Source organism: Aquarana catesbeiana, linkage group LG05 (genome assembly GCF_042186555.1).
Source record: "Aquarana catesbeiana isolate 2022-GZ linkage group LG05, ASM4218655v1, whole genome shotgun sequence".
Taxonomy (NCBI): Eukaryota; Metazoa; Chordata; class Amphibia; order Anura; family Ranidae; genus Aquarana; species Aquarana catesbeiana.
The window spans coordinates 568548722-568575079 of NC_133328.1; the positions used below are offsets into that span (position 1 = coordinate 568548722).

Below are 26358 nucleotides of genomic sequence, written 5' to 3' on the forward strand. Positions count from 1 at the left end.
TCATAAACGCGATGCTTGGGTGTGAATGTAGCCAAATGGTAGCCAAACCTGTGCATCAATCAATACGCAAGTCTAAAAAAAAAGCCCTCATGACATGAAACAAATGAGCAGAGATTCACATGTATCAGTGGGATTACAATGTTCCAGCCAACCAAAAAAAAAATAGAAAGCACACATCTGATTGGCTGCTGCAGGCAGTCCCTGTTATTCCAGAGAACTGTCACATATCTAGTATAGTTACATCTCTTTGATGAGCCAGAGACTGAGTGCAGGAAAAGTCATTCCAGGACTGTCTCTGATGAGCCCTCGGGGAGGGTGAGGTGATGATGGAGGAAATAGATGAATGGTACCCTGAAGTAACAATGGATGTCACTGTCAGCCTGGCTATAGCACACCTTGTCAGTGCTGTGATGGGAGGGGGCGTGTCCTCCACCTGTATGCTGTGGGTGTCAGTGATGGAGAGGGGGCGTGTCCTCCACCTGTATGCTGTGGGTGCTGTGATGGGAGGGGGCGTGTCCTCCACCTGTATGCTGTGGGTGTCAGTGCTGTGATGGAGAGGGGGCGTGTCCTCCACCTGTATGCTGTGGGTGTCAGTGATGGAGAGGGGGCGTGTCCTCCACCTGTATGCTGTGGGTGTCAGTGATGGAGAGGGGGCGTGTCCTCCACCTGTATGTTGTGGGTGTCAGTGCTGTGATGGAGAGGGGGCGTGTCCTCCACCTGTATGCTGTGGGTGTCAGTGCTGTGATGGAGAGGGGCGTGTCCTCCACCTGTATGCTGTGGGTATCAGTGATGGAGAGGGGGCGTGTCCCCACATGTACGCTGTGGGTGTCAGTGCTGTGATGGGGAGGGGGCGTGTCCTCCACCTGTATGCTGTGGGTGTCAGTGATGGAGAGGGGGCGTGTCCTCCACCTGTATGCTGTGGGTGTCAGTGCTGTGATGGAGAGGGGGCGTGTCCACCTGTATGCTGTGGGTGTCAGTGCTGTGATGGGGAGGGGGCGTGTCCTCCACCTGTATGCTGTGGGTGTCAGTGATGGAGAGGGGGCGTGTCCTCCACCTGTATGCTGTGGGTGTCAGTGCAGTGATGGGGAGGGGGCGTGTCCCCACATGTACGCTGTGGGTGTCAGTGACGGCTGGAGTCAGAGCTGAGTGTCTCAGTGATCTGCTGACTCTTCATTAGGACCGTCCCCGGCTCTGTCCATGTCCCAGCAGCAGGCACTATGTACAGGCTGCACACACAGGAGGACATCATCCTATACTCCGCTCTCCTCATCATGCTGTGCCAGGCTGCCAGTCCTGCAACATTTCCCCATCAAGGTCCCGGCCATTCTTCTGGGGTCCCGATGCCCATTCCTGATGGGACTGTGTCTGGTGCTGATGAGAGCGATCAGACGGGAGGAGGACGGACAGCTCTTCATGGGATCCCCCCATCCGATGTCCTGACTGCTACACCTGAGCCAACCACCTCCCCGCTGTACCCTCTTCTCCCTAATATTCATCCTCACCATCTCCCACCAGCATTATCACCCACTACGGTCCCATCCCAGCTCAGCAAAGCCCGATCACTTCCTTCTCTGCCCCCACTTATTGCCCGATATAGATCGGCCAGATCCATTCAGCCTCTGGGGATATCTTCTTCCTACACTGTGCGGGTACCAGCAGGGGGCGCCCTAGGGGAGACCATCTTCACTGTCCCCGATAGGAGGTATCGGGGGAAATGGTTTGAGATCAGCTGGCCCCCAGAGCCCCCGATGAGGATAGAGAGCGGATCTGGTCGGCTGTACCTGACCCAGAAACTGCAAGGAGGACAGACAGAGATCCAGGTGAAGGTACACAACCTGGAGCAAGGTGAGGAGGATCTGTCATTGTCACCACCTATTATTCACATACACTATACAATCTGATTGTACCATCTCCTTTATATCTACAAACGACTATATAATGATAGAATTTGATTGCATTGTATAGGGCAGTCTATCTATCTATCTATCTATCTATCTATCTATCTATCTATCTATCTATCTATCTATCTTCTCTCACTCTCTCATTCTCCTCTCTCCTCTTCTTTTCTCTCCCTCTCTCTCTCTAATTATCTAATATATTTATATAACATTTTATAGGTTTGTTACATTACATTTATACTGTATATTGTTACATTTTAGATAGAGATATATTACATATATACATTGTATAGGTTTGTTACATTACATTAACTTTGTTATATGACATAACTTTGGTAAATGAGATTGTACAGGGATTGCACAATCAGATGGGCACCCTACACACATCAGTTCTGCATGTGGTCAACCCTTTGATCCAATTGCTTTGATTGATCAGGTATCTGAAATGATTGCTGTCTGCAGCATAGATATAAATTAACTCATGTCATTCTGATCATCACCATAAAAAAAAGTTTATTGGAGGTTAACAGTGACCATTTCACAATCCATCGATCTTTACATCCTCCTTAATCTTCACTTCAATCCTGCTAAATTCTTTATAAGGTTTTACATGTAATTGAAAAAAAAAACTGTAGTCGCCAGACTGGATGAGAATATAGCAATAATTGGATTTACATGTGTGATATACTGTATATATTGTTACATTGCATATATATATATATTGTATGGTTTTGTTACATTTTATTGGGTTTGATATATTACATAGTTTTGGTAAATGTAAATGAGATTGCAGATTGCAATGTGCATGGCCACCCTACACACATCAATTCTGCAAGCGCTCGACCTATAGATCTAGATCCAATCACTTTAATCAATCAGGTATCTGAAATGATTGCTGTCTGCAGCATAGATATACTGTAATAAAAACTCATATCATTCAGATCACTGTAAACAAAAAAGAAGTTTATTGGAGGTCAAAAGTGACCATTTAACAATCCATCGATCTTCACATCTTAATCTTATATTAAAATCTGCTAAATTCTTTGAAAGAGTTTTAAATGTTAGTGAAGAAATTCCATAGTTTGGCAGATGAGAATATCGTGATAATTGGATTTACATGTGCTATATATATATTTATGTCCCGGTTTGGTTGGGAGCAATCACCTCAAGTCTATGGGGTTCTCGGCGTTAGGCTCTCGGGAAACTTTCAAGCACTTTTAATATTTTTAATCCTTTGGTTGCATAATGTGTCAAATGATTGATGGCATGACAGTGAGAAAATGTGTATCTAGGATAGTTGTTTTCTTTTAATTGAGTGCATTTTGTATTTGTTTTTTGGATTGCTCTGGATTTTTTTCACTGTGACCCTTTTCCTTTCTGGGAAGAGAACGAAAATCATAAAAGCACACATATAATGAGACACAGAACGGGTGGGAGATTTTGGGAAGGGGCTTCTGTATTCCTTTAGGAGCTATTTAAAGGCATAGTCCACCTTAATAATTAATATATGCACCCACATTAATAATAATAATTTTAAAAAACTGTAGGGAAGTTTTGGACCCTTTATCAATTTTTTATTGCTGTCACCCTCTCTGTGACATTGTCTGAATTGTGTGAATTTGTCTTGGTGACCTTTGTCACTAAAGCTGGCCATAGATGGGTGGAATTTCAAACTAAACTTCTAGGAAAGAACGTTCTAAAAAAAGTTTATCATTGATGGGGTCAAATCAATGTTAGTTTTTTACTGCATCGATGAGAAAAATCGAAGAAGCAAGGTCGAAAAGCTGTCTTGAATGAACAAATTTCTAACAGTCAATGTGGTTTCCATTCGGTAAAGTCAATTCATTCCAGAATCAAGTATTAACCCCAAACAAAATCTTTAGAACAACAAACGAATGTTCTGAGAATATAAGTACGATTTTTCCTACGACTTGTCCTAAAAATGTTCATTTGAAATTCTATCCATCTAAGGACAGCTTAAAGCAGGCCATACATGGTCGAATTTCGAACAAATTTTCTTTTTAAAACCAGAAAGTTCATTTTTTTTGTGATCCAATGGCGCCACCATTGATTTTCGAAATTCGGCCAACCAAGCCTTCAATTTCAGCTCATGTTTTCGAACCGAACCGTGTATGGCCGGCATAAGACAGTGGAAATCCAAAATTTTAGAGTTGTCATCAGAGCAAGAGGTGAGGGAAAATCCTCCAAAGGGGGGATACCTGTTCCTCTGACAACTCTCTAATGCCGGCCATACACGGTTCGAATTTCGAAAGAATTTTCTTTCGAAAATCGTATCTAAGAATTTTCGTACGAATTTCGCACCATTAGTGGGCTGCAGCAACGGACGATTTTCGTGCGGCAATCAAATTTGAGGAATCGGACATGTTGGAAATTTTTAGAAAAACTAACGATTTTCTAATCAATGATGGGAGAATCGTGCGAGAAATGTAATAAGAAAAGAAAAATTATGGAGAGAAAAGAAGATTCCCGACCACGAAAATTCTTTTCTGTAGCAACATGCGTTGAAATTGAAGGCTTGGTTGACCTAATTTCGAAAATCAATGATGGCACCATCGGATCACAAAAAAAGGAACTTTCTGATTTTGAAAAGAAAATTCGTTCGAAATTCGACCGTGTATGGCCTGCTTTAGATGGGAATTTCCCTCACTTTTAAGAGATTTTCACAAATTTTCTGTTGCATCCAGGACAGGAAGTAAAGGGAAATCTGCCCATTAGGTCACAGGCACCAAATATACAATGATATACATTTAAACCTCTCCCTGCTCTGTCTAAAAAAAAAAAAAAAAAAAAAAAGTTTTTGCATTTTCCACCAATACTGCCTAAAGCTGAACTTTGGGAAAGCTCAAAATTAGCCAGACATTCTCCCCTTAAAGCCAGGCTTTCTCCCTTCAAAATCAAGCATCCCCGCTTTACAGCCAGGCATTCCCCTATTATAGCCAGATATTTTTTCTTCATAGCCAAACACTCTCCCATCATTTGCAGACATTCCCCCTTCACATCCAGATGTTCTCCCTTGATAGCCAAACACTCCCCCTGAGGGCCAGTTCACACCACATGCAGTCTGGTGCGTTTTTTTTTTTCTGCATCAAAAATGCATGGAAAGTAGGTTATATGGTTTCCAATGGCATAGTTCACGCCAAGTGCGGCCAGTTCCAGGGCGTTCCAGTTTCAGAAAAAAAAGTAGACCATGCTGAATTTTTCCTGCACTGGACTGTACTGGAATGTGGTAAAATGCATCAAAGTGCATCGGAATGGAATGCATCAAAAACGCATCAGACCCCAGTACAGTGAACAAAACAAAAACAGAAAAAAAGCATCTGGAAATGCATCAAAAATGTGTTAAAACGCACATGCAGAAACGCATCCGGTACAGATCTGGAGTGTGTTTTTATGGTGTGAACCAGCCCTCACAGTCAGACATTCTCTCTTCCATAGCCAGACATTCTCCCTCCATAACATGCAAATATTCTCCTGCGCTCACAGTGGCGACCCAGAGGTATGAACAGTATAAAAACTTCTTAAAGCGGAGTTCCACCCACTTTTGAGAGGTGGTCCTAAACGAAAGACCACCTTTCCACCCCTCGTTTTTGAATATTTAAAAAAAAAAAAATTTCTTCTATAGTACCTTTTTTGAAAGTACTGAGTGCACTTCCGATCCAGCCAGGCTGCGGCCAAGGTCGTCACGTCCTCTTCTGCGGCGAGCCCCCCATTTTCTTCTGGGACCTGTGTGAAGACCAGCTGGCCATTCACAAAGTGCCGCGCGACTCGCAAATGTGCAGTCGGAAACCGGCAGTGAAGCCGAAAGGCTCCACTGCCGGTTTCACTTAGTTGGAATAGCGGCGCCTGCACCCGATCCGATGGACGGATCGGCCTCGGGGGGCCGACATCACAGGCTCCCTGGACAGGTAAGTGTCCTGATTAAAAGTCAGCAGCTACAGTGTTTGTAGCTGCTGACTTTTAAAAAAAAAAATGTGGCTACTGGAACACCGCTTTAATGCTGGTGCTGGTCTTGCTGCCTTCCCAGGATATTGGGCATCCTCAAACTGGAAACGAATGAAATAGAAAAAGAAAGGCACACAGACCTAGTGTATTACCACAATATAATTTATTGAAAAGATTAAAAGAGCATAGAGCAATATATACTCATAAATGTGATTGATAGAAACATGTCACAACGGGTGTCCTCCATTGAATGAAGGTCTAATAACTTCCATCGGTCCTGCCAGAAGACCAGGGGGTATCCAAACTGCTGATGGGTTTCAAGGGTGAACCCTCTTCATCAGAGCCAAAAATAGTGAATGATCCACTGTCACCTCATCTCTATTTATGTTTTTTATCATAAATTATCATGTGCCATGTTCAATCAAGGACAATTATGGGCTTTGTGTATATATGTGTGCGTATTTATATGTATGAAATAATTGTTTTACATCTTGGAGTATATGTTTATCTGTATTCACAACATGAATAGAGAGACTCAACTCCACTCTTTCCGAATTCACCCTTCATAGCCAGACATTCACTCTCCATAACCAAACATTCCTCCATCATAGCCAGACATTCTCCCTTTGTAGCCAGACATCCCCCCTTCATAGCCAGACATTCACTCTCCATAACCAAACATTCCTCCATCATAGCCAGACATTCTCTCTTTGTAGCCAGACATCCCCCCTTCATAGCCAGACATTCACTCTCCATAACCAAACATTCCTCTATCATAGCCAGACATTCTCCCTTTGTAGCCAGACATCCCCCCTTCATAGCCAGACATTCACTCTCCATAACCAAACATTCCTCCATCATAGCCAGACATTCTCCCTTTGTAGCCAGACATCCCCCCTTCATAGCCAGACATTCACTCTCCATAACCAAACATTCCTCCATCATAGCCAGACATTTCCCCTGCATAGCCAGACATTCATCCTTCATAGCCAGATATTCCCCCTTCATAGCCAGACATTTTACACTGAGAAATACAATATTGTGAATTAACATTTTATTTTTATTATCAGCCTCCATTGGAAGGTGAGAAGTCCCATTACTGGGTGTTATGAAATTCGGCTTATTTTCGATCAGCTTTTCCTTGCCTCTCCCCAGTCAGCCCATTGTGTGGCTGTGATGTCCCCGGCCTGAGCTCTAATGACAGGGTATTGACAGGCATTCTGCCCTCAGGGAGGGTCTGTTCATAAACAATGCTGGTCAAGGTTATTTGATTTGGTCACCATCCTAAGATGTTACTGTGCAGGGCGCCTGTACTGTGCCATCCCCAAATCATATAATACAAAGGGCTCTGTTCACAAAGCTTTAACGCTGATCTCCAGCTGAATTAAAAAACACCCGCTGTTCTTGTAGTGGCATCTTTCCCGCACTGCAGGGCTTAAATCTTCATTTATGCCTAGGGTACCATTAAAAAGCATTCTTACCATATCCCTCACTCCTGCAGGTTCCTTCCCTCTGTTTAGCTTCTGTTGGGCACTCTGTGGGGCAGCTGCACTCTGATGTCAACATGCACAATGCAGGACCACCAGCATCCCAATACCCAAAACCCAGAGTGTCCAGAGCAAGTGAAGAAAACGTGCTTCTTATTGGCACCTTGTTAGCCTAGACAAAAGCAAGTCTTGCGGTGGGAGTTCAGCTTTAACACAAGGATAGGTATCTTTACTGTAGTATGTGACTATATTTTCAAGTCTCAATGAAAATAACTGCCACTATTTTTGAATATAAGTATACTTGTCCTGGTGTGTAAGCTTTGTTGAATTAAAGTGATTGTAAAGTCTCGTTCATTTTTGTTTTTTCTATAAAAATAACAAACATATACTTACCTGCTTTGTTGCAGTGGATTTGCACAGAGCAGCCCGGATCCTCCTTTTCTCTGGTCCCTCTTCAGTGCTCCTGGCCCCTCCCTCCCTGTTGAGTGCCCCCACAGCAAGCAGCTTGCTATGGGGCACCCAAGACGAGCAAAGCTCCGTGTGTCCATTCTTCGCCCCTCCCCCTCTCTCTCCTGTTTGGCTAACTGACTTTAATTGACAGCAGCAGGAGCCAATGGCGCCACTGCTGTGTCTCACCCAATCAGGAGGAAGAGTCCCGGACGGCCGAAAAACTTGTGGACATCACTGGAGAGAGATGGGGCTCAGGTAAGTATTAGGGGGGCTGCTGCACACAGAAGGCCTTTCATCTTAATGCATATAATGACAGCGCGTAAGACCGACGGGGTGAGCACACCGCTGGATCGAGGGACAGGTGAGTGGCTGTTTTTTAAAAGTCAACAGCTTTAAGAACAACCCTACAGAACCTTGTTTGTAACCCGGGGGACTTTCTGTGTACTATATAGAATAGCATACATGCAAGAGGTCCATGATGGCAGCCCAAGTATCTGTTTCAATACAAGTTTCTTATAAGAGATATTCTTTACACAAAAAAAGGGGAAATTACGAAAGATTGGCATAGGCATAAAGCCTGCGCCACTCTTCTAATCTGAGAAAACAAAGCAGATCCTGCTACTAATTACCAATAAGGAGCACAAGTGCCTTTGTTAGTGAGGAGTGATCTGCTCCTTCTTCTATGCTGTGACTGCACCAGGCATGGCATACAGTTCAAGACAACTTAGAAGTCTCTTGTGCCAGCTTCCCATTATTGACTTGATTTCCAGCAAACACAGAGAATATTACTTATTAGTATTATGTGCCATGTATAAGATTTGTTTAGGCTCGGTTTACGTATATGCGAATCAAATGCGTTTTTAACTACATCCGATTCGCATAACATGTGAATCGGACTGGCTTTTAATGGAGCCGGTTCACACATGTCCAGAGTTGCTGCGGTCCATTTCTAAAAAGGCTCCTGTGCAAATTTTAGGACCGGTTTAGGTGCAACATAAGGATCCTTATATTCAGTGACAGTTTCAACTGAGAGTCAGAGATCTGAAAATGAAAGTGTAGATAATGGAATGACAAGATTGCAGACCCTATGTGAAAATCAAGCCTCATCCATCAATCCAGGCAATTGTAGAGCACTTCACCAACCACTTTCGCACCGGAAGGTTTTACCCACTTCCTGACCAGGCCATTTTTTGCGATACGACACTGCATCGCTTTAACTGACAATTGCGCGGTCGTGCGACACTTTACCCAAATAAAATTGATGCCCTTTTTTCCCACAAATAGAGCTTTCTTTTGGTGGTATTTGATCGCCTCTGCGCTTTTTAATATTTGCGCTTTAAAAAAAAAAAGAAGACCGACAATTTTAAATAAAAAACAATTTTTTTTTTACTTTCTGCTATAAAACATTCCCAATAAAAAAATGTTACAAATCAAATTTCTTCATAAATTTAGGCCAATATGTATTCTGCTACATATTTTTTGTAAAAAAATCCCAATAAGCGTATATTGATTGGTTTGTGCAAAAGTGATAGGGTCTACAAAATAGGGGATAGATTTAGGACTTTTAATTTTTGGGGGGATTTTTCACAGGACTGCGACATTGCGGCGGACAAATCTGATAAAAAGTGACACTTTTTGGGGACCAGTGACACCAATACAGTGATCAGTGCTTTAAAAATGCACTGATTACTGTATAGATGACACTGGCAGGAAAGGGGCGATCAAAGGGTTAAATGTTCCCTAGGGAGGTGCTTACTAACTGTGTGGGGCAGTGTCATCTTAGCTGAATCACAAGATCTCTCTTTCCCTTCCTGACAGATCCACCATTTGCCTTGTTTGCACAGGCAGACAACTGATCCATCTCTCCTGTGAATGATTGGCATGTCACGGCCGCCGGACCTGCTGATTGGCTCCCGCTGTGTCCAATCACAGCAGGAGCGCCGCTTCGGCGGCCCGCACATGCCCAAAACCACGTGCATGCCTGTACATGATTTTGCACAGCCGGCCCACTCTGCCACAGTATATATGCAGTGGGCGGTCCGGAACTGGTTAAAGTGTATTTATAGCCAACTCTTTTTATTTAAATTATTGATTTCAGAGAGAAAGAAGAAGAAAAATGTAAACCCAGTAGTGTATTTAGGTTTTGTGCTGCCCTAGGCTTGACTAAACTCGTGTACCCTCTAATTTAAATATGACCCACCCCTTCCTGTCAAGACCACAGTGGGGACACTAGTTCTGAGGGCTTGGGGGGGGGGGCAATGGATTCCCTTCATTTGCATAGATTTCCTCTCACTTCCTGTTTGGCTATGGGGCAGGAAGTGAAGGGAAATCTCTGCAATGGGACAGGGATGGTAAAAAATAAACAGCGTAAGCCAGCGGGGACTCTTTCCGTGTTGCCCCCCTGCAAAGTGCTGCCCTAGGCCTGGGCCTTGTCAGCCTAGGCCAGGATACAGCATTGTGTAAACCCTGGGGTTTATTTACTAAAGGCAAATCCACTGTGCACTACAAGTGCACTTGGAAGTGCAGTCACTGTAGATCTGAGGGGAACATGCAAGGAAAATAAAAAAACAGCATTTGTGCTTGTACATGATTGGATGATAGAAATCAGTAGATCTTCCCCTCATTTCAGGTCTTCCCCTCAGATCTACAGCGACTGCATTTTCAAGTGCACTTGCAGTGCACTTGTAGTGCACAGTGGATTTGTCTGTTTTTTGTTTTTCTGGTTTAAACTGGGGAGATTTTTCTTTATTTCCTGTCTTGGAGACGCAAAAGGAATTGAGAGAAAATCTCACTAGTGAGTATAATTCCCCACCCTGCACTGCTGTTGCTGGAGCATTTGTCCCCATTGGATGATTTCCCCCTGCATATTGTTCTTATGACAACTGTAATATTTGGGTTTCCCCTCACTTTTTATCTTACTGGTCACCAGGACAAATAGAGGGGTGATTTGCTTCGGTGAGGGTACAGACAGCATTAAAAACTTGTCAGAAGATCTCAGCCATCAGGCTGAACTAGTCCACTATCCAGGGCTTTGTAGCAGAGATTTATCCCTCATTTCCTGTTCTGGGGACAATGCTTTACCAGATAGGAAGTGAGAGAAAATCTGCAACATGGAAACAGACAATTAAAAAAATAAAGCAGATGGGGTTTTAGCATTCCCCTGTATAAAGTGCCTGTAAATGATCACCTTGTAAAACAACCTATTCAGTTTAAAATAGACATGAAAGGCAAAACATATTTGTATAGATATAAAAAAACATTATAAATACCTTTTCCCCCTTTTTTATAAGTGATCATATTCTCTCTGTTTTCAGCTGCATAATGCCCCATACACACGATCAGAAATTTCGTCAGAAAAATCTTGGATGGCTTTTCTGAAGGAATTCCGCTCAAGCTTGGCTTGCATACACACGGTCTCACAAAAGTTCCCTAAATTTCGACCGTCAAGAACGCGGTGACATACAACACTACGACGAGCTGAGAAAATGGAGTTCAATGCTTCCAAGCATGCGTCGAATTGTGTACAAGCATGCATGATTTTTTGCGCGTCCGAATTGCATACAGACGAAAGCATTTTCGGATAGGAACTTTTTCCGACCGAAAAATAGAGAACCTGCTCTCAATCTTTTGCTGGCTGGAATTCTGCCAGCAAAAGTCCGATGGAGCATACACACGGTCGGATTTTCTGACCAAAAGCTCACATCCGACTTTTGCTGGCAGAATTTTTGATCATGTGTACGGGGCATAAGAGCTAGGGGAAGAGAAGCAGCAGTACACTGTTCTTCCCAGTGAATGGCTGTGCAGTGGAGGGGGGGGGGGAGTGTCAGGACAAGTCTGATCATTGAAGGAGAGCATACTGAGTTCCCAGTACAGCTAAAGAACAAACCATTATCTGTGCTTTCCTGCTTAGTGTGGTCAGTTTTTAATAGGAAAGCCGAGGGACTGGCAGGAACACCTGGGATTTCACATAAAGAAAGTAATACAAAGAGAACAGGATACTTTTTTATACAAGAACATGGCACAGAAGGCGCATATCAGGAATATGAAATGCTGGAGTAACAAACACTTTACTAAGTTCACCTTAGAAAAAATAATCTCCTGCAATCTTTTTTTCCTGCCCTTACTGAGGTGCTCAAGAGGCCATACAGCTAAGCTCTGAGGAAGGGGGGGTGCCCCCGAAATGCGTCAACTTGACACCACAGTAGGGTGTAATTGGAGTATGTGCATCCTGGACTGTATGGCATCTTGTGGTTCATTGGCTTGTACAAGTTGCAATTTTGTGAGTATCCATTTGCAGCAGTCTCTATCGCTTTAATAAATGTTTTTGGTAATGCATTAGGTGCGTGCACCTTCCCGTTCGTTTGTTTTTGTAGTTGTACTTTGGATTACCCAGTCTGAGGAGGGCTGCCTCTGTCAAGCATCTGGAATAGTTGTCCTATATTATCCATCTAACTGTGGAGTAGCGCTGGAAGTGTCTGTTTTCTGTTGTAAGCTTTATTTGGTTGAAAATGGCTACGTAACATAACACTAAAACTACACCTCGTATCCACAGCATCATTGTGCCTTTAGGCCTCATATAGATGGGTGAACCAGGCCTAAACACTGCCTCTGAACACAGCAGAACTCTGGCAGCATACACACTGGATGATTAGCCGCAGCCAGTTTGTATCCCTGGAGGCCCTAATCTGTGTCTTGGGTCAGTCACAGGCCCTAATGCCTCATTGAAGCAGTTACATGTGAACAGCAGTGACGCCAGCCATTGATTTGTAGAGGGTACAGATCAGGCCGCACTACTGCCGGCCATGTTTGTTGGTATACTGTGTACATGCAGATAGTTGCTCCTCTTCAGGCTGTTACAGTTGAGTAGGACTTAACCAGGATTTTTTTTTTTTTTTTAAATCGGCAATATGTTTTATGAAGGACTTACAAATACAAAGTAGGTAATGTAGAGAATTATATACAGATACTCAATTGAACAATACAATATCAATGAGTTCCTCACATCAATTTTAGTATCAAGGTAACTCATGACCATTTCCTAAGGATACATTGGGTAAGATATCCAGTGGTGTTACAATTCTATAAACTATAACACATGCTAATCTGGATTTTGACACTACTTTACAGATTAGGCTCACCCCCAAAAGTGACCTCTGATTTGCCACAGGTTCCTCTGCCAGATTAGTGTAGCGGCAGCCAGGCACAAAGCAAAAGTCACTCTTTCTGGTTCAATGAATAGTCTAGGGGTTGCCTTTTTGAAATGTTTTTCTGAATAAACTTGGATAGGGCATAGGGAGCTGTTGGATACTCCATTAACACTGAACAGTAATACAAGGACACTATTCACTTGGCCACTACTTCTTAGAACAGTCTCTCTAGTAGAGGTCAACAGGATGGACAGCACTGAGATACTATAAGAAATGTCCCAGACCAGGCAAGCACTAGCATCAATGTACAAGGGATAGCAGCAGCAACAGTCACCAGGATACTACACTCAGGTATGTACTCACAATGTTCCTTGATACTTGGATGACTCCTAATACAGTGGTTCGCAACTCCTGTCCTCAGGACCCACTAACAGGCCAGGTTTGTAAGATAACTGAAATACATCACAGGTGATATCATTTGCTGCTCAGTGATTGCAGTATTCTAGTCTGCATCTCCCCAAGGTAATACATAAAATCTGGCCTGTTATTGGGTCCTGAGGACGGGAGTTGAGAACCACGGTTCTAATATCAGCCAGACATTTAGTTTCCATTGCTTTTTATTAAGTATTTCAAAGCACAAAAGCCAACTAGAAAACATGTGGCTAGAATGGTTGGATAACAGTCTTCATATACATTCATACATATAATAGTACAGTAATATCAGCCAGACATTTCTCCGGTGTACTTTCCAGACCAGATCCTCAGTGAACTCCAGGGATTTTTCAGCAAACACACCACCAAACTCTAACATAGCTGGGACCTCGATGAGCACATGTAGAAACTTAGCTGGGCTGCCTGGAAGGGCAGAAGCCCTGTAGGCTGGATAAGAACAGGGCTGTCCCAGACCCCCGGTATTTATGCACTCCCCAGCCACATACTGGGCACTCTCCCCCAGGGATTGGTTGAAGCAACATAAATATTCAGGTTGCTGATTTGCCTCTTTCCAACCCACTACATACCTCCCAACTTTTTGAGATCAAAGCGAGGGACACCTATTAGCAAAAGTATGTAGGCATAGGACACACACCCTGCCCCGCCCCCCTTAAAGGAGAATTGGGTTAAACCCACAAGTGCTTTTTTTTTACCACTACTATACTGTAAAACATGTTTTGATAGATAAGTAGTGCATTTTATATACATCTATATAGATCAGATCAAAATGAGGTACAAATGAGGAGGAAAGAGGGACAGAGGGACTTTGTTCCAAATGAGAGAGAGTCCCTCAAATTAAGGGGCAGTTGGGAGCTATGCTCACTATATTCTGAAATCCTCCAGAAGACAGGGGTAAACAATCAAACTGGCAACCTGTGAAGCCCAGAACAGCCCAAAGCAGTCACCAACTGCACCACTGTTTACAGGGGAGCCCAAAGGAACTAAATTCACCTAGCCTTTCTAGCAACCTACCTAGGAGGGTGCTACATTAGACTAGCTTTGGTTTGAGAATTGTATCTGCATTATATGTGAAAAAAGGAAAGGGCAGATTAGAAGAAAGATATAGAAGGGTAAAAGAGTTTCACAGGCGTGCAGGGAAGGGTGCACAGCTCAGGACTCTGTACTCGGTCTGTGCAACCATCCCTGCACGCACCTCAGAGCAAATAAAAAATAGAGTGAACAAATGACTGCTGCATGGAGATAAGCATGTATGTAAATAGGCCCTAAATGTATTTTCAAAAGTTGTTTTCACTTTCTTTGAATCTACATTTTTCATTAGGCCTCATGCACACTAAAAACTACACTTAAAACAGCAATAGCGTTAGCTGTAGCTGTAGAATGAATTTTGCAGTGTTTTTGTAGTAGCGTTTTTCGGCATTTTTCAACGTTAGCTGTAGAGTTTTTTGTAGCAAAACTATACTCCCACATAAGCGTATAGCTCAAAAACAGATAAATGCAGAATAGCCACGTTTTTCAGCTTTTATCAGAGTTAGAATATTTTTACAGCTGAAAAACTCCTCTGAAAACGCACTAGTTCTGGGTTTTTTTCCAGCCAGAAAACGCCCCTGCCAAAAAACGCTTATAACAGCCTTGCATTGACACAGGATATCATTCTGGGGAGTTTACTGGCTTCAGAATAAAAACGTCTGAAGCCAAAAACAGCAGCTGTAAAAATGTTCAGTGTGCATGAGGCCTTAAGGCTAGGCTTCCACTATTGCAACCTGAAAGTCGCATAATTGTCCTGGGATTTTTTGTTGCGATTTTGATGCAACTTGAAACAATGCCTGTGTATTCTTGAGGTCTATGGACCTCAAGTCGCATCAAAGTGGGACCAAAGTAGTGCAGGGACTACTTTGAAATTGCAGCGACTTGAAGTCGCACAGATATGAACGGTACTCATTTGAAATAATAGGGTACGACTTGTCGTGCGACTTTGCAGTCCCAAGTTGCATGACAAGTCGCACTAGTGGAAACCAAGCCTAAGTGAAAACTAGGAAGGTTTCTTTTTCAGTCATTTCCAGTTATGGGGTGACAACTATCACCCAGTTGTGCCCCTGACATGTCACCTGGTTACATAAGCCCCCGATCCAGACTACAAGGGGCCTTGCCAACACAAATTACGCGGACATGATCCACTGTTATCACCATCAGTTAACCAGTCCAGAGTAATGATGTGCAGCAATTGCATATAGAAACAAAGTGGATGAAAAAAGCTGGAGGAGATCAGCATCACTGCGATACAAAAAAAGATTAAAATAGTATTTGATGGAAAAAGAAAAGGAAAACATGCATAGTATAATTGTAGCGCTGGTAGATTTGCAATCTACCGCACGTTAGGTAAATTTAGTAACTTGTTCGTTAGATAGGTTAGGTTTGCCTCTGTTCCAGCTTGGCTGACGTTGTGTGTGTTTCCATACTGACCGGTGAGTGTCGCTGTTATCACTGGTTAGTGTTGGAAAAGCAACGTGTTGAAGCGTATGGATGCTCTTCTGTCCTGGAGATAACTCGGTGGAGGTGGTCCTCCGAGTTGCATTCTGGGCGAGGGTATTTATGGGACAGACGCCATATTTTGGGGTTCGTTTTGCAGCTACCTGCTGGCCCTCCTGGCCGACAGGTATGCGTTAAGGAGCTACCTCGTGGTCCTCCGTTCCAGAGGCCCACATCGAAGCGGCGCCGGGGTGGGTCCAGAGGCTTGTCTGGAGCCTACCACCGCGGCCGAGGAATGGTCCTGAGCTGTCGGTCCTGTGTGACGAGGCTGGAACACCGAGAAGATCCCAGGGGAGGACCCGTCATGGAAGGATCACGCAATGTGCTGGTCTGGAGAGGGGCCTGGTGACTCGTTTGGAGGACGTATCCGAAAGTAACTATACAGCATAGTGTTGCCGGGTTGGCTTAAAGGTTCAGACACTGTGACTGTAGTTCATTGCAGAAAACCGATACATCCTGTGGCAGAGGATACAGGTTTGTTCCCAAAACAAGTCTGTGGCAGAGACTTTTATTCGTGCTGCGTACTGGCTGCTAGGCTAGTGAGAGAGGCCTATCCAGGCGAGCAAAGAGTGTGTCCCACGAGGGGAGCGCATTCCACATACTCTGAATCCTACCAGGACATTCGTTAAAGAACCCTACCGGAAGATATTTGAGTTTCTTCTGCAGTTTCCTTTCCGCCTCTTTCCTGTTACTTCCTAAGAAATTGTTTAATAAAGCATTGAAAACGTACTTCAGTGTTGATGCCTGTGTCGTCCAGAGGTAAACTCAACGGAACCCTAGACCCGGTGCCGGTGAAAGGGAAGGGGAGTGAAGGTAACAGACCCGCTTAAATCAGCAGCTCCACCGAGAGTTAGTGCTACATAATGATACACAATGCTTTAGCAAACTAAATGTCATCCAGTTAGACTTTACATCTACGTTAATGTGCGTCTGCCATCAAACCTCCCTGTGCTGCCAAGGATCTGTTCACTATATCCTACTCCTCTCCATACAGCCACCTCACACCAGCAATAACAAAGGAATGTTCAATCCAGTGTGACTGTGTGGTGCAGGGACTATAAATAATATTTAGTAATTAGCCCTCAGCCATTTCACAGTCTCCTGTTTACATTTGCGGAGTCTGAGGTGACTGTCAGTACAAGTACATTATACTAATATGGTCACATCTGTATGGCGTCCCCAGAAAGTTCATGTTGGGCTAGTCACCTGACCTGCACCTCTTCAGTTTATAAACAGGAAAGAGGGGAATCGGCTACACTGAACCCGGTATTTGTTTTCTTTAGATGTGTCTGTGAGGTTATTAATGGCTGCCTTAGCGAAACGTGTCATGAACTGTTTATCCTCAGCAGCGATATGGCTGTTGTTGAAAAGTAAGAGCTTGTTCACAGCGTACAGTGCATGTTATTGTGTATGAGGCGTGTGCGCTGATGTGCGCTGAACACGCTCTGCAATGTGTTGGTGAAATGCACTGCAGTGCTTGCTTTTTTATTACTTCTTTTCTTAAAAATCTCTATGCTATTCTATGTGGTGCAGTAGATTGTGACGTATTGTCACATGTTGTAACACTCTTTTGTGTGCTGCAAAAAACAACATTTAATTATGTCTATATTTCTCCTCAACACAATGCTTAGGGTTGAACTTTGGGGTTAGACAGCAATAGTATCTGCTGTGTTCATGCAATGAGCTTGCATTGATTAACCACTTGCCTACAGGGCACTTACACCCCCTTCCTGCCCAGGCAATTTTACAGCTTTCAGCGCTGTCGCACTTTGAATGACAATTGCACAGTCATGCTACACTGTACCCAAGCAAATTTTGTATCATTTTCTTCACATAAATAGAGCTTTATTTTGGTGGGATTTAATCACTGCTGGTTTTTTTTTATTTTTTACAAGAAAAAAAAAAAAGACCAAAAATTTTGAAAAGAAAAGTTTCTGTCAGTAAATTTTGTAACTAAGTAATTTTTCTCCTTCACTGATGTGCACTGATGAGGCGGCACTGATGGGCACTGATAGGCTGAACTGGTGGGTATTGATGAGGTGGCACTTATGGGCACTGATTAGATGGCACTGATGAGGAGGCACTAATATGCTGCACTTATGGGCACTGATAGGTGGCACTGATGAGCACTGATAGGTGGCACTGATGAGCACTGATAGGTGGCACTGGTGGGCACTGATAGGCGGCACTGGTGGGCATTGATAGGCGGCACTGGTGGGCACTGATAGGCAGCACGGATAGGCGGTACTGATGGGCATTGATGGGTGGCATTGATGGGCGACACTGATGGGCATTGATCGACAGCAGTGATGGGCATTGATGGGCAGCACTGATAGGCGGCACTGATAGCCAGCACTGACTGGCATCACTAATGGGCATTGATTGGTGGCACTCGTGGGCAGTGGTGGGCACTGATTGCTGGCACTGGTGGGCACTGATTGCTGGCACTAGTGAGCAATGGTGGGCACTGATTGGTGACACTGTTGGCGCTAAATTGTAATCAGGGCACTGATGATCAGTACCCTAATTACATGTGTAGATGTCTCCCTGCGTGGAGATGCCGCTGATCGGCTCTCCTCGCCACACACTCTGTCAGTGTGAGGCGAGGAGCGCCGATTACCGGCATCTCCGTGTTCACATGTGACCGGCTGTAATTGGACACAGCCGATCACATGGTTAAAGAGCCACGGACGTTGGTCTTTACAGAGATCGGGGTCACGCCGTGTCCTAGCAACACAGTGCAAGAGTGGCCGCTCTTGGAGGCCGTCATATGGCATCGTTCCCGAACGACAGCCGCACCGCCCCACTGTCATTTGACGGTGGGCGGGCGGCAACTAGTTAACGCAGTTCAGAACACTGGTGAACGAGCCCTAAGGCCTAATTCACACCTATGCAGGTTGCAGTTTGCTTATTCCAAGTGCATTTTGCTTTTTTCAATACACATTTTTGTTCCATTGAAGTCTATGAAACCAAAAACCAGAAAAAAGTCCTTGGCCCTGAACTACATCCATAGGAAACCATGTTAAATGGACTGTAGTGTGTTTCTGCAAAACTGAAAACGCACTAAAAAAATGCATAGGTGTGAACCAGGCCTTTGGCTTGCCATACATGGTCAAATGTCAAAATCATTTTCTTTTGAAAATCAGAAAATTTGTGCGTTGTGTGATCCAATGGTGCCATTTCGAAATTCGGCCAGCCAAGCCTTCAATTTCACCTCATGTTGCTACAGAAAAGAATTTTCGTGGCTGGGAATCTTCTTTTCTTTCTGGGAATTTTCTTTTTTTGCACATGCACATTTCTTTTTCGATTACATTTTTCACACAATTCTCCCATCATTGATTAGAAAATCGTTAATTTTTCAAAAAATTGTTGCTGCAGCCCACTAATGGTGCAAAATACGAACGTAAATTCTTAGATAAGATTTTTTTAAAGAAAATTCTTCCGAAATTCGACCCATGTATGGCCTGCCTTTGAGCCGGTTCACACGGGGGCGACTTGTCAGGCGACCTAGCCGCCTGACAAGTCGCCTCCCGTTCTGTACAATGGAACCGTTCTAATCGGAGCGACGCAAGTCGCTCCGACTTAGAAGAAAGGTTCCTGTACTACTTTGGGGGCGACTTGCATAGACTTCTATACAGAAGTTGTCTTGCAAGTCGCCGCAGCAGTCGTGTGCAGGTCGCCTCGGTGAGGCGACCTGCAAGTCGTGCCGCTTCTAATGTGAACCGGCGCTAAAAGTGGTTGTAAACCCTAGGAAAAAACAAAACAAAAAAAAACAAACAACCTGCAAGACAAAGGCATAATGAGCTAGTATGCATCGCATAACTTAGAATGAAGCTGTTGCAGTGGTCCCTGTACACCGCTGTGACGGGTGACATGTCTACGGAATGTTACTTCCGGGTTAGCGCTGTGATTGGCCGGAGCCGCTATGACATCACTCCTGTGCATGCGCACGGGAGCCGCCGGTAATGGCCCAGCAGCTGAAGAAATGGCACGTACGAGCTGTTTCTTCAGTGTGCATGTGCCGATGAAATTGTCACATGCGTATACAGTGAATATACAGTTTAGGAGAAATTCACGGTACCTACAGGTAAGCCTTATTATAGGCTTACCTGTAGGCAAAAGTGGTTGTAAAGGGTTTACAACCACTTTAAACCCGTAAGAAATCGTAAGAAGAAACAGCCCCCGGCCAAGATGAGTATTACCACACGCTCCTGCCAAGATGGCCGCCGCTCCACTGCTCCGCACCCGTCCACATCGGAAATGTTTGGAGAGGAACCCGATCCCTCTCCGCTACCCTCTCCTGGTGCCTCCGCTCCTCCGGCGCTGCTGTCACAAACATCTCCTAGTGATGACGGCACGGAGGACAATCCAGAACCAGAGCCTACCCTGCTGGATGTCCTTAAGATCATTAAGGTAAATCACACTGATCTTATGGGTAAGGTGGCAGAGCTCAAGCTGAATATAACTATAATGTGCCGGGACATGCAAAAGATACGGGACCAGGTCTCGGACACGGAGCGCCGCATCAATGATTTGGAGGACAACCCTGTCCTTCCTGCAATAAAAACTTGTGGCACCAAAATCAAATCATTGGAGGACAAGGTTGATGATTTGGAAAACTGTCTGCGCAGGAACAACCTTCGCTTGGTGGGCATGCCAGAGCGGGTTGAGGGTTCTGATCCGGTATCCTTTCTGGAAAGCTGGTTTACCCAGGAATTTGGGAAGGACTGTCTATCTCCCTGCTTTGTCCTGGAAAGAGCTCACAGAGTTCCTTGCAGACTGCTCCCTGCAGGCAACCCTCCCCTCACCATGGTGATCCGTCTTGTCAACTATCGGGACAGGGACTCCATGGGATCAGAGGCTGAAAACTGATGTACAATATAATGATAATAAATTAAAATAAATACAAACAGACTATAGACTTGGATAAAAATGGCCGTGGTCCTTTATTATTGGCATAATAAAAATACCAATTAGCTTACTAAAAATCATACCAAAACAATAATAGTTCAGCCATCAAAGCTCGAACTATATTCAAACAAACCAAATAGTTCAGCCATTAAAGCTCAAACCATATATATATATATACGTCTTTAACGTTATTACACCATACCCCCTTACAGCAGAAGGGACCAGCCACATAACAAGAACCACGACATAAGGAGGGAGGGAGGGATGCTTCTTCTTGAAGTGCTGCCGTTGGTCTGATGACCGTTAATAGTTCTTCTTTCTTCTTATTGGTACTTCTAGTCACCTGACCTTTCTTAGAAGCTTCCAGAATTTTTTAATAAAGTTTATTGATAACAGTTAACTGATCAATAAATTACACTACAATAACTGCCTATTTGTTTCAGCCCCTGTTCCCATAGGCAGGGGTCGCTAATGAGCTTCTCCTGCCTTTCATTCTGCGCTCTGCTCGCCTGAAAAGGGAGCCTAAAGATCAACAATGCAACGGTGTCCCTCTTTCCTGATTACTCCCTTGCTGTCCGTTCCTCAAGGGCCAAGTACCAACAAGTCAAGCAAAAATTGAGGGAGAAGACCATCCAATACTCGGTAGTATTGGTAGTTGTTTACCAAGGCCAGGTGCATTTTTTCCAAACCCCTGTAAAGGCTCTCTCCTGGTTGGAATCCCTGCAACAGCCTGGTCGTTTGTCTGACCGGGCACCTAAAACCTGATCTGTGCTCTCCCTCTGGTAGTGTTTTGCCTTTTCCATCCCAGCTTCTGGAATCACTGCTGGGGCAAGTATCTACAATTTTTATGCCTAGTCATGAGGATAAAGATCCCCAACTGGGAGACTATGCTGCTCTTGTTAGTTTAATCTTTGATCACTGACTGATCAAACGTTTTTTCATTAAATTTGGCTGTATTGGCCATGTTCCCTGCATCTACTTGCTGTTTGGGGTTTAAGCCCGCTCCTTGTTTTTGGATTCAATTTTGGCTGTGGTTTTTACTACAAATGTCTATTCTTGATATAGCTCTAATGTTAGTTGGTATGTATGATGTATGTATGTGTGATGTTTTCCACCTTGCCTCCTCCTCCCTCTGGGTTTGCAGCCGTGCGGGGCCTATGGACAGCTCAAGGAGCTGATTGCCCGTACCTTTCCTTTATTTGGTTTAATTTTATCTATTTTATCATGTCTAAAGTCACATGCATCTCCTGGAATGTGCGGGGGGTAAGTTTCAAATTCAACAGGGCCTCCCTATTTGATTTCCTTAAGGTACACAAACTGCATATAGTGTGCCTGCAGGAAATACACTTAAAGGGATCCAAAATCCTCACCCTCAAAAAACATTAGGTAATACATGCGTACCACACCACCTATTCCAATTATGCCCAGAGAGTGTCTATTCTAATACGGAAAGGTCTCCGCTTTTCATGTGACCGGATTGTTCTGGATCCTAAGGGTCAATATATTTTTCTCCTATGCTCAGTATATGCTATGCCATTACTGTTATTGGTCGTATATGCTCCCCCCTGTCACGGTTGCGATCTTCACAGAATTGAGTGTCCATTTCTCCACTTTACCAATGCTTGCTACCCTTATTGTTGGGGACTTTAACTCGGTACTTGACCCCTGTCTGGACCGATTGAAGCCTCTCCATTATGAATCTGGGCTGTTTGGTCAGTGGTGTGCTTCATTTTGCAATGTCGACCTATGATGACAAAAAAATCCTACAGTCAGGGTTTACTCATGCCAATCTCGGACATACCGTACTCTTTTCAGGCTGGACTATGCCCTGGGGACATCGGATCTAGTCCCCTATATTCAGACAGTCTCTTATTTAGCTCAGACGATATCTGACCATTCTGCCCTGTGTGTAGAACTACTATTAGGACATAGGCCCTCTTTTCAGCTGTGGAAGCTCAGTCCCCTCTGGATATCCACCCCTGAATTTCAGGAATCCATCCCGCAGGACATGTCTCACTACTGGAGGGACAATGCCAGGTCCTACTCCTCAGGCCCCACATGGGACACCTTTAAGGCAACTGTGCGGGGCTCCTATATCTCCAATATTGTCAAGCATAGGAAATCTACTCAAGCTACCCTTCAGACCTTGGAGTCCTCCTTAGAGACAGCTAGGGCCCAATATACTGCACTCCCCACTCCCATGGTGTCTTGGTGGGGGCACATAAGGCACTGGATCTCCATATGCCCAGAGAGTGTCTATTCTAATACGGAAAGGTCTCCGCTTTTCATGTGACCGGATTGTTCTGGATCCTAAGGGTCAATATATTTTTCTCCTATGCTCAGTATACGCTATGCCATTACTGTTATTGGTGGTATATGCTCCCCCCTGTCACGGTTGCGATCTTCACAGAATTGAGTGTCCATTTCTCCACTTTACCAATGCTTGCTACCCTTATTGTTGGGGACTTTAACTCGGTACTTGACCCCTGTCTGGACCGATTGAAGCCTCTCCATTATGAATCTGGGCTGTTTGGTCAGTGGTGTGCTTCATTTTGCAATGTCGACCTATGATGACAAAAAAATCCTACAGTCAGGGTTTACTCATGCCAATCTCGGACATACCGTACTCTTTTCAGGCTGGACTATGCCCTGGGGACATCGGATCTAGTCCCCTATATTCAGACAGTCTCTTATTTAGCTCAGACGATATCTGACCATTCTGCCCTGTGTGTAGAACTACTATTAGGACATAGGCCCTCTTTTCAGCTGTGGAAGCTCAGTCCCCTCTGGATATCCACCCCTGAATTTCAGGAATCCATCCCGCAGGACATGTCTCACTACTGGAGGGACAATGCCAGGTCCTACTCCTCAGGCCCCACATGGGACACCTTTAAGGCAACTGTGCGGGGCTCCTATATCTCCAATATTGTCAAGCATAGGAAATCTACTCAAGCTACCCTTCAGACCTTGGAGTCCTCCTTAGAGACAGCTAGGGCCCAATATACTGCACTCCCCACTCCCATGGTGTCTTGGTGGGGGAACATAAGGCACTGGATCTCCATACAGTGGACATAACTCAGAAGCAACAACTCTATCTGTCGGCTAGGTTACACAAGAAAAATGGGAAAAGTGGTAAGATGCTGGCCTATCTTTCTCGTATGGAATACACAAATGGATCCATACCACAAATCCAACTACCTGATGGCTCAGTTACATCAAATACTATGACCATAAACCAGACATTCAAGTCCTTCTATGAATGCCTATATTCAGACCCCCCCCAACCGAATTTCAGTCGGTGGGGTTCTTTGAATAAAGAGGCCATATATTCTATCCCTCCCAACAAGACTCCAGGGTTGGACGGTTTACCTGCTGAATGGTACAAGAACTATGCAGAAGACATAGCACAGAAACTACATTCTCTGCTCTGACAGGCATTAGAGGACAGCGAGCTTCCCGCCTCCATGTATGAAGCCCTGATTGTAGTGTTGCCCAAACCCGAGAAAGATAAACTGTTATGTGGGTCCTACCGTCCCATCTCACTTTTAAATAGTGATGTTAAAGTGCTGGCTAAACTCTTAGTTACAAGACTACAAAAGGTTATTCTTCACCTTGTCCACCAGGACCAGACTGGGTTTATGCCTGGAAAGAGTACGTATGACAATATTCGGCGTCTTTACTTGCATATTCACAGGGCAGCCACTGACCAAAAAAGTGGACTGGTGTTATCAATGGATGTGCTGAAAGCCTTTGATACTGTTAACCGGTACTTTCTTTTGGAAACTATGCACCGCATGGGCTTTAGCCCCCAATACATTAAGTGGGTCTGCCTGCTCTACACTAACCCTTGAGCTAGGGTATGTACTAATAAGGATATATCTGATGTTTTTCCCTTACAGAGAGGAACAAGGCAGGGCTGCTCGATCTCGCTGCTTCTGTTTGCACTGGCAATACAGCCCCTTGCTCTGGCGGTGCGACAGACGGCGGCGGTGGGTGGCATCTGTTATGGGGAGCTGTCTGAAAAGATCTCCCTCTATGCGGACGATGCCTTAATATATTTAAATGGCTCAGAACAGTCCTTTGTCTCACTGCTGGGAGTTGTGGCGGAGTTTGGGAATGTCTCTGGACTACGTGTTGGCTGGGAGAAATCTGTGGCGTTTCCTATTGGCCCCAACCTCGATTATACCTATCTCTCTCAATCCAAACTGACCATTCAGCCCACCTTTAAATATTTAGGGATTTATATTAATGCGGACCTATCCACTTTTGAATCCCTTAATATAACCCCAATTATAACTCACATAGAGACTAGGTTATGCACCTGGACCTCCTTGCCTCTCAATCTGATTGGCTATGTGAACATTTTTAAAATGATATACTTACCCAAATTTTTATACGTATTCCGGGCATACCCAGTTTTTTGTTTAAAAACCTTTTTCTAAAAATAAATTCGATCTTATCCACCTTCCTCTGGCAGGGAAAACACCCACGTATTGCAAGAGCATCTCCACAAGCTGCTAAATCTGATGGTAGATTGACCTGCCCAAATTTGCGGCATTATTTTCTAGCGTCAACTTACCTATGTCTATGACTGGTTCCTGGATGCCTCCTTGTCCTGCTCCACTGCTCTACTGACTGCACTATTTGGCTCTAGGGCCTCACTCGTAGATGCACTACGCAGGTCTATGCCCAAACGCTGCTCTAGCGGCTCTCCGATAGAGGTTAGCTGGCTGGCCTGGCATGAGGGTTATAAGGTGATAACAAATTCGGGCAGGGTGTCTCCTAATGCCCCCCCCCCCCCCCCCCCCCCCGTGGCACAATCCCAATTTCTCAGAGCTCCTGGGCCACCTGGACTCTCAGTGGTGGACAGGACCCGATGTCACCTATGCCTCCCACATTTTTGTTAACAACGTATTCGCTTCCTTTGAGGAGTTGAAGGCTCGGTGTGGAGTGATTAATAAATTCTTTTTCAAATATCTTGTGTTGCGTCATGCCATTCAGGCACAGTTTGCAAATTTAACCCAGGAGCGCTCTGAATCACCACTGGAGGCGCTGCTGTCATATCCAGATATTGAGAAACTGGTTACGACTGTTTACTCTTGCCTCCAGTCGGCCAAAGTCAACCCCTTCCAACTGGTTAAACAGAAATGGGAGGTTGTGATTCCTGGGCTGTCTGAGGAGGGGTGGGAGGAGCCCTCGGAAATCTGCTTTCAGGACATTATTGAGTCCAACGATGAATATACACAGTTGCATTACACTCCTGCCAGGTTGGCCTGAATGGGGTTTGCTGCATCCTGTTCCATATATGGGTCTACAGACACAGAGTACTTGCATATGTTTTGGTCCTGTCCTGATCTGTCGGCATATTGGAAAGACTTATTTTCTTTTTTTGACAGCACCTTACATTTACCAGTACCTCACACTCCCGAAGTTGGACTACTGGGTGTGTTAAATTACTTTATATACAGGAAAAAGACATAGGACAAACACCCTGCCACACCCTCTTAAATTAGAATTATACAA

At 44.5% G+C, this 26358-nt stretch overlaps 1 protein-coding gene across 2 annotated transcripts in view; it reads left to right on the top strand.

The window, feature by feature from the left end:
- The first annotated feature begins 1138 nt into the window (after nucleotides 1-1138).
- The window catches only part of LOC141145371 (neural-cadherin-like), a 159294-nt gene continuing 134074 nt past the window's right edge, over nucleotides 1139-26358 (top strand). For both annotated transcript variants that reach the window (XM_073631991.1, XM_073631992.1), the window contains exon 1: nucleotides 1139-1845. In XM_073631991.1, the coding sequence (XP_073488092.1) occupies nucleotides 1218-1845 (628 nt within the window). In that variant the 5' untranslated portion in view covers nucleotides 1139-1217. The remainder of the gene's footprint in view (nucleotides 1846-26358) is intronic.